We start from the raw sequence: 15,811 nt of genomic DNA, 5'->3' as shown, positions 1-15,811 counted from the left end.
GTCGTTTCTTCGTACGCAAGTCTCGAATGCAGTTTTCATCTACGTCAAATTTTCTTCCTACCGCCCGATTTCCAATTTTTTCAGCCTCTTCTATAACGCGCAGTTTTTCATTTACCGTAAAAGATGGTAGACGCTGTCCTTTTGTACTCATTTAAATGCCGTAATTAAAATAAATCACCGTATTAAACTTTACAACATAAACTAAACAGATAAAATGCACATAACCACATATACAAACAGTACAACGACTATGGCGAATAGACAAGACGACGATGGGTAACCGATACTGTAACTGTAGCGTCATTAGAACCGGATGCAGCCTATACAGAATGAATCGGTTTTATAAAAATACCGTAACTTCGTTCCTATCGATAATATGAACAGTATGTTAATAATTAAGGATGTATTCTGTATAAGCGGCATCCGGTATTGATAAACGAAAGGCTAATGTAACAATATTTATGCGATTTAATTTAGGTACTTGTAAGAAAGCCACGCACCCTTATTTTTTCTCTCAGATTCCAAGAAAAAAAGTGCGGGGGGTACTCGAATAAATACGGTATATACTTACTACAGAATTGTTTAAATGGACAAATTTCTTACTCGATAAAATTTAATTTACTCCATTTACAGGTTTATTTATCGTTTGTTCTTTTAATTTCATTTCTTTTATTTCTATTTCTGATCATTTCTTTTTGATACCAGTTATTTTTCTGCTATATGAAAAAATATTGTACTCTTTTTGACGTGAAACGTCTTTAAAATCACACTGAAACATACGGGTACCAGAACAGAAATTTGTAGCGTAACGAAAAGGACTATATCGTCCTGCCTTAATAACTCCCTAACTATTAGTCTCAAGCGGTGTCATTTTATAACTTACACGGTCAGCTCACCGATACAGCTTTGAGTTTGTATCACTGGCTAGCGGATTGGCGGGGAGGAGGCACAGCGCAGATCGGGTAAAACCGGCGCTTTTGCTCATTTTCATTCAGTGTAGGTCACGACTTAGACGTAATCGCGAGGTGTTTCGTGTATTTGCGTTTACAATCGGTGGAGATACATCGATTTAAGTAATAATAAGTGTATTTTAAACAATATTTACGCGTAAAAAATTAAATTAAACTCTTAACAAAGTATGAAGATTCAATATGTCAGCCTCAGCCCGCGCAAAACTCAGTCGGAAATATAAATTACGCATATCGTTGGAAAAGGGGAGGTTATGGGCCACGTACAGGTATCCAGATGTCCGATCCCGAGCGAGCGAGACTGTTTCGGAAGCGTCGCAAAACTGCACGGCGCGCTCGGCGAATTACGCCGACGGCGCGAGAACCTGTACCATCGCTTATTATGCCTTATGTCTCTTATTTCTCATATCACAGACCGATGTTGAACAAAATTGACGTCGAATATTAGTCGAAATAAATATCGTGTACCATTTATTGTCTGTTTTACGTTAAAATTAAATTTAGTACGCGATCAACGTTTTGTTTTTATTTCGATCCGATACACTAAAAGTTACTTGCCGATGAACAGACCGACCAATTTATCTGTAAAGTCGGCCAAATGAAGGAACTAAAATTCTCCTTCGGAGACTTTCAGTTTTGTTAAAAAAGATATGACTGCGGCTCTCCCATTTAACTCTAGCTCGAAGGAACTTCGTTCAAGGTCTATAACGTTTCACGTTAACGTTATAGACGGCTGTGCGTCCCGATACAGTCTCACACGACTTTTTATATGCCGATTTCTTTAACGGTAATTTACGTAGTCCATCTATCGTGAATCTAAAAGCCGCTAATTTATTCTCCATCGGGCGATTCGAATCGTAAACTACGATGTTATCTGTATAAGTTTCGTTTCTATAAATTTCAAATTCTAGATTATTAATATTTGTTTTATATTTTTAGATCTTATATCTATTATACTAGTTATAAAAACGGCTATAAATACAAATAATATACTGAAAAAGATTTTAATAGTAACACGGAAGAAAAAGATATATATATAACAGTAATGGTATATACATAATAAAATGCAAATGCGATGCGACATATACTGGACAAACAGGAAAAAGATTGAAATTAAGATATGACGAACACGTGAGATATTTCAAAAATCAAAAAACGATTCTAATTATACAACGCGTTTAGTAGAAAAAGGACATAGAAGAATCGATAAAACTAATTCTCAAAAGCGTTAAACCAAGAACATCGATCGTTTAAGAGAATTTAGAAATCTTTAAATTAAAAGTAACAACTAAACGAAAAGACGGATGACCTTTTTAACAACCTTAATTTATTGAAAAGAGGAAATAGATAAACATAATTAAAACCGTTAATAACAAATAAAGAAGAAGAAGGCCAGATGACGTCAAATAAAGGGAGGGACGTTGACTATACGCTATATAAAGATTAACAGAATTTTAAAACTATTAGTGCAGTAAGTTTTGATAATGAAGTTATTCCAAAACGCGTCGACATCTATTAAAGAAAGGTAAACGGTACTCAAAATAGTAATATAGTGATCTTAGCGGAAAATATAGCGCTAATTTTTATCTTAATAACAACAATAAAATAATTAATTAATAAAAATGCACAATTATTATTACACGTCGTGACAAGCACTAATAAAAAAAATTTAGGTTTAAAAAATGCGAATTAACCGCTAAACCCGCCCGGTGGGCTGAGCAAACGTAGATTATGTTTGGCTTAAATTTAATACTTCCTTGTACGAAGTAAAGTAAGTATGGCGAAAAATGTCGGTTTTCAGATATCAACGGAAATATCCATTTTTATCATCCTTGAATCTATTTTGACTAGTTTCGGCGTGACGTCTGTACGTACGTATAACTCAAAACCGATTAACCGTAAGATATTGAAATTTTGGATTTAGGACTGTTGTAGCATCAAGTTGTGCATCTCCCCTTTTGATTTCAATCGACTGGACCAAAAGCGTCCACAAAAACCAAAATCAAAGAATTTGGATTTGGACCGCAGTAATAAGTCCCCATTAAGAGATTTCAACGTTATATTATAAGCGGTACTTATTTTTATCGGTTCCGGAATTAGAGCCGAATAAAATTTTAATTAATGAAACATTTGGATCTTACAAAGGGAAGGCGCATCGGTTCGAATCCAACTTCATCTCCTTTTTAACTTTTTTTATATAAATATAATAATTTATTAATAATTATTAATCTGATTGTAAAAACTTATTACGATAAATAATAACAAAAAAAAAAATATGGGAAAAATCAGAAGTTATTTGGGAAATAAAATTTTACGTATTAATTAAAAAATGTGTATAAGTAATTTAATAGGCGTACAAGAAAGTCATGTGTTCACATCAGATTTTTTATGAGGGTTTCTCGTAATCTATTTATTTACCTACAGATTTTTTTTTTTTTAATTTTTAGTATCGTTTTGATCCCACCAGAGCTTATGTGTTTTTGTTGACGTATACCGGCTTAGGTCGGAATAAATAAATATTTTCGATTTTTCAACGATATATTGGTACGTGTTGACATTTCCCGGAGAACGTCCACAATTTGCCAGATATCGGTCTTTCACGGTGACGCATACGTTATATTTGACATAACCCCAAAAATAACCTAAAGGAGACAGATCTGTAGACCTGGTCCAAATTTTAACTGAAGACTTTAGGAATGAAGATATTTAACAAAATTTTTAATTATATATAGCTCTCCACTTGTTTCTATCTCCTAGTATCCCTCGATTTAAAACATGAACCGTTTTTATACTTAATTATCATCCTTTTTCTTTTTTTCTTTTTTCTGGTTAGCCTCCGGTAACTACCGTTTAGATAATTCTTCAGAGGATGATATGTATGAGTGTAAATGAAGTGTAGTCTTATACATTCCCAGTTCGACCGTTCATCAAAAAATCAAAATCAACCGAAATCAAAAAAATGTGTAGTACACTTGTTGAATCAATGCCAAATTTTGTACGTGAAGTGATAAAGAATAAAGGAGAATATAATAGTTACTAGATATTACAATTTGTATAGGTATAATTTTTTTCTAAATAAAATTAATTTTTATTAAATAACATCTGCGTTCAGATTAATTTGCATGCTTCTGTAATTCATTATTTCCCAAACAGATAAGTACATCATTTGCTACTTTACGTTATGTATAGTATATGGTACATGAGAAGTAACTAAGGTAGAAGCAGAAGTAGTAAGAATTTTTTTTGTTGAGAGTTATGGTATCAGATGTTGCATTAAACATAATCTACAAATAAATGGGTTTGATAAGTTGATGTATAGTTCTATATTACACGTCAACCTGTATATTTGAAAATGTGTATACGTAAGAGAGAAACCACTTCTTACCATATATTCCTTAAAAATTATCAAGAATAAAGTAATTATTTTAATTGATTACAAACTTTTTTGGGAGTCATGTAAGGTAATTTACAACAATTAGGTTATGTCATTTAATGTACATAAAATAAACATTAAATTCTCTAATTTTTAAATGAACAAATTCACAGGAGCCTTTATCGAATTTTATTTGATTGTTAATACGATACACAACTGCTTAGAATTAAATCGTTTGGATAAGTTTAGTTTAAAAAAAAAAAAACGTATGTATTTGTTAAACATATATGTTTAGTGTAATAAAATTATAACATATAATTTTTGTGTAATAAAAAAAAAACACGAAGAATTCTGAAGTATCCTATTATAAATTATTTGTTACATTGTATAATAATTATAAAACAAAATTAAATATTTGATGAATATTTTGAAATGACTGCCTAAATTTACCAAGCCTGTAACAAACAACAAGACCCAACCCTAGCTTTGAATTCATTGAAAATAATGCAACTTTACACAATGGCGTAAACAAACATTAACACTGGAGTGTATTCTTAGTAATCTTTCATTTCTTAGAATTTTTATTATAGCTGAAGCCTTTGTCTATGAAATATTTTATTCAATTCTCTAGTAGTTACACATTAGCATATATGCTGAATGTTAATAAATAATTATTGAAATAAATATTCAATAATAATAGTTAATAATAGAAATCAAATGAAAATATAAAATATTAATTGTGTAAAATAAAAATTGTTTTTTAAAAACAATAATTGTTAAACAAAAGATTTAATTTAAAAATATTAATTAGTGAGGGGGGTCTAAAACAAGTACCATATGGCCACAAAACATAATTATTAATTATATTAATACATTGTACAGAAGCTTCCCCATAAAGAGAGAAAATGAATATAGAATTTAGAAGACAAACAGGTTCTTTCTAGAAAAGAACTTAAAAGTGTAGAAGCTATGCAAAATGGACATTATCATACTTGAACAATCAAAAGGATAAGTCAGATATTGGTATTGCAAGTTAAGAGATAAAAAATACTGCCGAGGACCAGCATGGTGACAGTTTTTCAAGTTTAATTCAGTGTGCAATAAAAGTGATCACAATGTGCAGGAGCAGTTAGAATAAGTGTTTGGTAACAAACAAGTGAAGAATGTCCACCAGTATTCCATTTTGGACAGTGGTTGAATTCTATTCATTTACAAAGTGTAGTGTAATTCTTTTGTAAACACTAAAAGTGAATAATACTTGACTTTAGTGAATTGTTGATTTTTCAATTTTTACTTACTGTTAATTCCATATTAGTTTCTATTAATTTTAAAGTGTATAGTAAATCATAATTGTATTTTAGAATTCATAATTTAATGATTATTACTTAGTGTTTAATACGAATTGCTATTTTGTATAAGTTATTTAAGAGTAATAAATTCTCTCATGTGCTATCCCCCAATATCCTTGTTGAACCATGAGCATGTGATAATATCATAAAATATAATTAGATTGTATATATAATTGTATTTAAATTACACGTATAACACATTTAATAATTTTACTGACAGCTCATCACTCCATAACTTTTCAATTCTACATATGCTTGTACAACTTTCAACTTTAGGACTGTTGCTTCTACTATAACCTCTTCTACTTCATTCTGAATTTATAAACAGACTAACTGGCTTTTTATTTTAATAATATAGAATAGATCCTGTGCAGATATTTCTTTCTTTAAGTATCTCTACCTCTCTGCATAATACTCTGCCATCTTTTCTGGCCAGTTCATTAGTCTGTACTCTTCCTCCATTTACCACTCATTACTGCTTTTACTTTTTTATACTTTAATATGTATAATTCTTTTCTTTCACTGTCTGAGCAACATTAATCTGCCAGCCACTTTTGCATTTTATATCTCTTTAATTCATCATTCAATTTTTATTGAGCCTACCTTCCTCATCCTTCACATTTATCTTCTTACCTCCATTTATTTTCTCTCGATCATTGCCTTCTTCCCTTAATTAGTCACTGTTTTATTCCTAGTATTTATTTTACAAGCATGATTGATTTTCCTAGATTTTGTTTACAATAAAACCTTCCTATTTCACATGCGGATAATTTAGAATTCTTACTATTTTGAACAATTCCCCCTCTTTAATCAGACTAAAATCAAAATTAAACTGAAGAAAAACGAATATATTTCGTTACTTCATATTAAAAACACACCAGAGAATTACTCTGGACACAATAAAAACTATTGCCCAATTTATCTCTTAGCCGCACATCAATCACAGCACAGTTAAATACCGTTGATATACACAAATATTTACACTTGTACTTTTGCAACACCTTAAGAATTAATCATCACATACTAAACTTTTTTTTGTATGCAGTATATATTATAGTGTAGTATTACAACATAACTTAAAATGTTTGATTGAGTGTACTATTCAAAATTAGAGCTTTTTTTTTTAATGTTACTTTCTGACTTTAATGTCATAATAAACAGGTGATATTAGTAATAGATTTTTCTTCAGCTTAATTTGTCACAAAATAAGCTAAATTATGTTCATAATAAAATTTCATAAAAATTTCTATTTGAAATTTTTTCAACTCTATATGTTTCAAAACTTGTTATTTTGAGTAATATTTCCCAATATTCATTCATGTATTTTTTTTTTCAACTAATGTTAAAAGTAACCGTACTTTAACTCATGCATTCACTACGTTTTGTATTGATTTTTTTATATACTGTTAGTTAGTTAACTCCTTGAGTAAGAAGTATGAGACTTTGAGATTATAATGGCATGTGAAATCATAAAAAATTACACAGAGTTGAAGTTGAAAATAGAAGTATTACAACCTCTTGTTCAAATCCACTGAATTACTAAAAATATTTATTCTACGTTGGTAGCAGCATTATCCCCTTGTACTTCAGGTTGTCTGTCCTCAAAGTCTGAATAAGTTTTACAAATTAAGAATTTCAATAATTTGGAATGGCTTTCCTACCTAACACTGTAAATAAATAAGGTTTAAATTCTTAGTATGAACACTCTGAATTTTAGCTTAGGTACTTACGTATTAACGCCACCGCAGCTACAGCTTTATTTAAAAACAAAGTAGTCAATCGGATTTCAGTGGAAAATGGTCCGAAACAGAATATAAATGGTTATTTATATTTATTTATTTTATAAATATAATTTAACCAAACTTGACCTATGCTCGCTAACCTTGACTAATTAACACCGTAATGTTTTGAGTATTTATTTAATAAATTCAGTAATAATTGCAATTTGATTATTTAAATAATAAATAATTTTAATTACTGAATTTATTAAATAAATACTCAAAAAATTACGGTGTTAATTAGTCAAGGTTAGTGTGCAAAGCGAGCGTAGGTTAAGTTTGGTTAAATTATATTTATAAAATAAATATTTATTTATGTTAAACTCTACATCAGCCCATTTTCCACCGAAATCCAATTGACTACTTTGTTTTTAAATAAAGCTGTAGCTGCGGTGGCGTTAATATGTAAGTACCTTAGCTTATGTTAATCCAGGTTTCTTGTTAATGTTTTTAAATTTGTGTTCATTTACATAGTCAATACACAATTTTACCTCTTATAATTTCCATGCTTAGATTTTTCTTTTATGGCTTTTAAGTATCTATTATGTGGACATTTTATTCTCTTTAAGGCAATCAATAAGCCTTTTTCTTTCATTATATATGCTCTGGCCACACTTTTCCACTACTTAATCAGTACCTATACTGCAAGCATTTATATTACCCATTAGATTATATTCCCTATTTTAAAAGTTTAAATTTTGTAAACATTAGTTTACAGTTCTTCTAATGAATATATACTCCCATATCTTCCCAGAATAGGAACAAATTGTTATTACAAACTGTTGTTAAAAAAATTGTTTATAACATTTTTAAGCACACTGTTAATGACAAAAACATATATAAAAATAATGAATAGGAACTGCATTAAAGATGATAACAATGAATTATTAGAATCGGTTAAAATTAGCTTCTGAAGTTGTACTATCAATTTATGGAAAGATTACACTAGCCTAGACAAAAATTTGGAACTGAAAAGGGGGGTGTTCCATATAGTATTTTATAAGCTGAATATAGATTCCGAAACAACCCATCACGTAACATTAACCCAACACGGTACAACCCCTTAAATTTATTTTTTCCATCATTCACAGAATAAACAATACAAATAAGTTAGTACTTCCGTATTTTTGCTTATTCAAATCTGATTTATATTGTGATGCAATGCTGTAGACCTATATCTGACTCATAACAGTCAAATGATGTCATTTCATGTCAAGCCAGTCATGTAGAGACATGTACAAGTCAAGTAATAAGTAATTCAACGTAATGAAATTTTCTTCAGAATGAATTCAGCTATTAGTATGACTTGCTGTGTTGTTTAGTTGTGGTAGTGGTTTTTATCACACACACACGTTACAAAGATTGTTTCATAAGCGGTGACATAAATTTAGTGAAAGATTTATATGACAAAACAACTTTTTGTATTATTTTATTGAACATAAACATTTGACTGTCCCTTGGGAGACAAGATAAATCCTGGGCTCCACATGTAGCAATCATTAATTGCTAAGTTAAACTAACCCAGTGGTTAAAGAAAAGCATTTAAGGAAAGAAAGAGCATTTGCCTTTTGGTGTACCTGATTTGGCAATGAAGAAGATTGTTACTGAAGATTCCTACTAACCATTATGATGACTACTATTTTTCTGCAACAAATGCAACTGGTTTCAATTCCAACAATAAAATCAGTATTGAATACCCAAATCTTCATTCAGCTTTGAGACCAGTACTTCATGGTGTTGATTTACAGATTCAGATTGCTCCAATTTCTTGGTAAGAAATTTCTGATTCCCTACAACGCTCAGTCGATGAATAATCAACTTCAATAGATATTAATTACATTCCAGAAGAATCAAATACTGAACTCTCACTTTATCACACAAGCAGAACTGAGCAACCTAGACTTGTATTTGCAGAGAATTCTTGTATTTATGAGATGAATCTGTGATTCATCTCATGAATCTGAGAAGTTTCTCAATATTTTAAAAGATCATAACTAAAAATCTGAGGGTGATAAAAGAAAAACTGATTTCATTTTAAGATTCAGCATAAAAAACACATTCTTATTCACCTACTTTTATCTCAGTTCTAAATTTTTTTTACAGTTGACCTGTATTATTAGTGGTAAAAGAAAAACCAGTATAAACCTAAAAATGGAAAAGGTCAAAATACTAAGCTGCAAGTTGAATTTTAACACACTCAGGCAAAGTAATACTACTGCCACATAGTGTAATATATTTTTTCTTCTACACATAACTGGCTTAGAAACTTTTTTTTCACAATCAGGAAATTTAGAAAATCATATTTCTTAAAGTAGAACCTGCCTTTCATACCAAGCAATGTGAGAGTTTGACCAACATAGTACTTGCTTAGGTTTCAAATTTAGAAAGGCTAAAAATGTTTATTTACAGAAAGAGTAAATTTAAATTACAGAAAAGACTTTTTAATGGTGTCTTTTCTATTAAAAATGTGTAAAGTGTATTTACGATGATAGATTAAATTTACTCCACAACTGAAATAAATCTTTTGCAGGTCTAATGACTGTTCTAAATAAGTTAAGCTTTAAATTACTAAACATATTTAATTTAATATTGAAGGAGTAGGCCACCTACAAGAGACTCAGCAATAATTCTGTTTTAGCAATTCATAAAACAAAATTATATTTATGATGTTATTCAATTGTTAAGAAATGTAAATATTGTTAGAGTAATTACGTTTTAGTACATGTTATCACGACAAATTAAAGATCACAATACAAAAATTAAATAAACCTCTTGTGATTCCCTTAACAAAATACAACATAAACAGCCTACCTGTGCCATTAAAACTTCACCAAATGACTCAAAATATTCTCTCAACTGCTGTTCAGAAGTTTTCCACGGCAATCCAAGAATAATCAAATCTGTGCACTTCATTTTTGTTTCCGTCCTTTTTGTTTTTGCTGTAGAATTTTCCAAATGGTCATCAGACTTTCTTTTGTTTTCTGAAAAGCATAAATAAAGTATCCGATAATAAATTTTTTTTAATAAGATCATTCTTATGCTCTGGGCAACTGATTAAAATGCATTCATAAATTTTGTGACAAGTAGGCTACATAAAAAAGGGGTGTAAGCATGAGTAAATTAATGTCCATGTCAATACAATTATTTGAATTTTATGACCAACTATAATTACGTTAAGTTAAATTTTACTTTGCATTGCTCATATCTTTGTAATAAGCAGAACAAGAAAAGGACATTTTCATACCACTTCTAAGGATGTGTGTATCCAAGCAATTTTCAAAATTTCAATGTTCTAATATATTGTATGTGTACTGGAATAAAAAAAAATTATTGTTAAAGCGACATTATTTCAAGTTTTCTTTAATTTTATGTATTTCTTTTTTTTTCCAATATATTGTTTTATTTACAAATATTTAATTTTAATTAACAATAAAACAAATACAGAGCAAGTAATAAAATAAATATACTAACACCATACAGAAGAGCTTTAAAGAAAAGGATACAACAAATCTTGAAATAGAATTTTTTAATGGATATATACAATTTAAGTTAATAAAAACTTATGACTAAAATTGGAAAATTTTGATGAACACAAAGTATCATTTATGTTAGCTGACAAACTAGGGAGGTGTTTTCTGTTTTCTCCCACAATGTTTTTTTTTTTTTTACTTTACATATTAGTAATTTTGCTCATGCTATAATTATATGCTTACAATTATAAATATAATCTAACCAAACTTAGCCTACGCGTGCTAACTTGACTAACGTGCATGGGTTAAGTTTTTGGTTGACCCACCAGGTTGGTCTAGTGGTGAACGCGTCTACGCAAATCAGCTTATTTGGAAGTTGAGAATTACAGCATTTAAGTCCTGGTGAAGGCAGTTACTTTCATACAGATTTGAATACTAGATCGTGAATATCAGTGATGGTTGGGTTTCAATTAACCACACATTTCAGAAATGGTCAACCTGAGACTGTACTAGACTGCACTTTACTTACAATCTTAGATATCATCCTCATTTATCATCTGAAGTAATATCAGACGGTAATTCCCAGAGGGCAAACAGGAAAAAGAAAGTTAGGTTTGGTTAATTATAATTCCTCTGCAAATACCTCCAAATACTGTATAATTATAACACAAGCAATTACTAATACGTAATATAAAAAAAACAATCGTGGGGGAAAGCAGAAAAGACCCCAAACTAGAGCTTCAAAAATAAATATAGGGAAAAAATCTTAAATTACAGGCATGAGAGAATATTCTAATTAGGACATAATGAAAATAATAGAAAAAATCAGCTTGTATGATCTGCTTATTCTGAGTAGTATATATGAACAACCACATAATAAAGTCCAGTCCCATGACACATTGAACCTTCTACATTATGAAACCAACTACACTAAGAAAATAAATTGCAATAGTAGTGGCTTCTTTAAAAAAAAAACAAAGTCTTTACATACTAATGATAAATTTGTCCATAAAACAATTTATGCAACAGTTTCAATAAATCAAACTCAAATTAAAATAACACAAGAAATAAAAAGGGTGATAAAAGTTTCCAATGATAAAATCTAAAAAATAAGCAGTGACAGTAATAGCTAAACTTCATAATGAAAAAAGGGAATATTCAGAATAAACAACGAAGAATCTCCACAATTGTACTATCTGCAAAAAAACTTCTGCCAATCTATACTTGAAAGACGATCAACATTTTACAAATTACAGAACTGGATCTGCTGGACTCAAAGCATGTTTTCATTGAAAAGGCAGTCCATAATACATAATTATTTATCAGTAATAAATATCTAACATCCAGTTACATGTAGCATAAAGAAATTAGTGGTTATGAGACTAATCAGATTACTTTAAACTTAAATTAAAATTTCCCTTCACACTGAAGCAAGTAACATTTAATCTGACAAGATAAAACCATCATTTCCTTGATAACAAAACTTACTACAAGAGTAGACAGACATTTACAAAAACCAAGAATCTTTGTCTGTATTTTCAGAAGTTAAATCATGCAGGGGTAGAAAAATAATAAATCTACCAAAAATTTACAATATACTAATTTCTGCCAATTTTGTTGCTAAAAAAATTTCTTTAAAATATTACAGTGAAATTTTTAAAACTTCCTTATTTAAACTTAATTTGACACTTCAAACCAACTACTTAATTTGTTACAGCTGGAGATGTTTTTATTTCAAAAAAATATGAATTTAATTTTTTCTCATGAGATAAACTTTACCTCACCTGAAAGGTACAAAACTCAATATGTCAGTTGGTGATGTTTTGGGCAGTAGGTAGGTAGGTAGTTGTGAGGGAAATTCCACTATATTTACATTACTGTTTGCACTAGAATAGGGACTCATATGCGATTCCTAGGGTTAAAATGGCAATTAAGGAAGGAAATCATCAAATGTTTAAAACAAATTATGATGTCACATCATTTTAAAATAGTTTCACTTTTTTTTTAACTTTAAAGAATTTTGTTGCTGGCACATAGGTATATCCCAAATATCTGTTCTTTTGTTCCTACATTTACTTAAGATTTTATTCCAGTAATTTTTAAAGATTTTCCATATTTATGCAGGTGTTTGAAAAGTTTCAATTAATTCAAATCAGTTACCATAAAATCCATTTTCAAGTTCATAAATGTAAAATGATAAATTGATTATGTTTTTCTTTTTTAACAGCTTTCAGTGCAAAGTATAACTGAAAATTACTATAATTTAATTAATAGGTAATAATCTGAGTTTGAGCAATTTAAAAAAAACCTTATCTTGCCATCTAGAATTTTTTGGTTCTTACCTTAAAGGTGATTTCAAGACTACCTATAGATCACCATTAGATTAAATTGAAATGGTTGTGGGAAAGGTTAGGTTAGGTTAGTCAAATTTAATGTCTACAAAACATACGAGAATGTAACTTAGATGAACATATATTACTTGAAAAGATTGTTAATGTGAACAATTTGTGTTCTTTCAATAACTGTTTAAGTAGAGAGAAAAATAATAAGTCTGGACACCCAAAACCAAAGAAAAGAATGAAAGTTAAGCCTGGGAAGAGCATAACTGCTAGCGGCTTAAATAAATGTGTGAAGGAGAAATAAAATGAAATAGGAAAAAAGCATCCTGTAACAGGGAAAAAATATGTATTAAAAAAAGACAAAACTAAGGAGAGAAAAAAGGAACAATTAAATGAAAGTATTTCTCAAACATGGAGTTTCATTATGACACAACTTTGATAACTTTGCTAAATCAGTAGAACAAGACAGTCAAGCAACTATATGACAATAGTTTTAACTAGGAGATTGGAGCTTAGATAAAATATGCAGCTAAAAAACATGTTCACACATTATGCAGGCCTAATTTGTGAAGTTAATGAAGAAAAGTTTATGGATTGTATATTATATCCATATTCTTTCCAGCAATAATCTTTAGCCTAATGAAGATGATGTTGACATACTTGACACTGACATGTAATAAATCTATTGAATTAAGTGAACTTATGCATATTAAGTGTTCACAGAAGCTGACAATAATTTTGTTTCATGATAAACAAAACTATGATACATTAAATAGCATTAGAGCCAAATCCACTTTAATGACTCATAAAAATTATCCATTTCTGAACAAAAACTAAATTTCATCTAAAACTAAATATTAAAATATATCAGAGAAAATGTAACACCAGAATATAAATACGATTGTCTAAACCTAAATAACCTAAGACAATAGCCCTATTTCGTTGACAATTTCAATGAAATCGTTTAGGCTGTTAAAAACTGATATGAACAAAACAATTTGATAAATAATACTAAAGAGCTGAATAAAAAGAATGTAAAGCAGTTTCATTCTAAAATTGTAAGGTTTTACAACTATGTTCCAATACAAATACAAAAATAAAAGTAATTTCAGAATTTAATTATATTATCTGAGGACAAAATAGAAAAACCGATTATCACAGTGCCACAATTATTTCAATAAACTCTATCAAAATTTCTAAACAGAATGTCATTTAGTAGGAACATATTTTCGAAGAATTTATTAAATCTACCAAACTAATCATGTGATATACAAATCATAAATACTGGGATTACTATTCAAATAAGATGAGTAGAAAGAAAAAGGTTACATACAGGTGATAACGCATGAAAAATGTCAGTGATTGTGTCTAGACGCATACACAAGCCGCCTAAATACAAACAGGATAAGACACAAATCCTAAAAAAAAATTATCTTAACTATCGCAATACTATAATTTCTCTCCTGAATTGTTTTTTATAAGTTATTAAATTGTTTAAACAATTAAATCATAGTTTTAAAATCAATGTTTCATTACATCGGCTTAAAACCTACATTTGTGATTATTACACAACACGAGAGAAAACTTTTCACGGTTAACAAAAAAAATTTATTTAGCAACTACATGAAAATATACTCAATTCGGTTGTAGTAATGGTAAATTGCTTACCTTTTGGGAAAACGCAGTAAAAAACGTTATTTCCCCAACCATCATCAGGAGGATGCAATCGGCCATCTACTAGTCTCACACCACGCATAGTACGCGACTCTGGATTTCTGTATTTCAAACCACACGTACCAGGAAACTGAGCAGAAAGCGTCGACAGTAATAAAGTACCATCATCCTCCGAAGGTTCCTATGGTTCCTCGCCTTCATCTTCAGCAACTTGCAAATAAGAACTCATTTTCATCAATTACGTTTTACACGATACCCACGCTATGCCAGAAACAAGAAATAAAAGTTCTCCTACACATCTTTATAAGCTTAAAGCAACTATTAGTATCAATTCATTCCACTAAATCGTTATTCTTAGTTTAAACTAACATTCAAGTAGACAAATTTCACAGTTCCCATCTATCTAACGTACAACACAGTCACTCCACACTACACTATAACAACATTGCGGATTCATCAATGATACAAGGAGGAAGTTAATGTTACACAGGTGTGTTGCCTGTGGAATTATATTTCACTGTGAAAAATATTGCACATTGAATTAACTTTAACTGAAGCGTTAATATTCTATTAATTAACAAACCGATATTACAGATACAGATAAATATACATAATGAACCTCAAATTTCACAATTTTCATACCTTTTTAAACAAATATTATAAATATAAAAATTATATCGAGTAAACTCATAAATATCCAGTGATATCTGTATAACATAAAAGTAACAAGCACTTACACATTACAATGTGGACGAGTGTAAGTTATATGCTTAACATACGCTTGAGAAATATATCAGGAATTGGCAGATACTCAAAATGTTTAATTTTACTTACTTAAATTAAAGTACCAACAAAATTGA

At 29.7% G+C, this 15,811-nt stretch overlaps 1 protein-coding gene across 1 annotated transcript in view; it reads right to left on the bottom strand.

The window, feature by feature from the left end:
* LOC142328771 (TAR DNA-binding protein 43-like) overlaps positions 1-15,494 on the bottom strand; it is a 91,363-nt gene extending 75,869 nt beyond the window's left edge. Inside the window, exons 1-2 of the mRNA XM_075372795.1 lie at positions 14,946-15,494; positions 10,280-10,449 (exon numbers count right to left, since the gene is read on the bottom strand). Of these exons, the coding sequence (XP_075228910.1) occupies positions 10,280-10,449; positions 14,946-15,033 (258 nt within the window). The 5' untranslated portion in view covers positions 15,034-15,494. The remainder of the gene's footprint in view (positions 1-10,279; positions 10,450-14,945) is intronic.
* Positions 15,495-15,811: the final 317 nt, after the last annotated feature.

The sequence above is a fragment of the Lycorma delicatula genome, chromosome 8, assembly GCF_047948215.1.
Source record: "Lycorma delicatula isolate Av1 chromosome 8, ASM4794821v1, whole genome shotgun sequence".
Taxonomy (NCBI): Eukaryota; Metazoa; Arthropoda; class Insecta; order Hemiptera; family Fulgoridae; genus Lycorma; species Lycorma delicatula.
The sequence above is the reverse complement of the archived record's forward strand: the minus strand, read 5'-3'. Positions and strand labels throughout refer to the sequence as shown.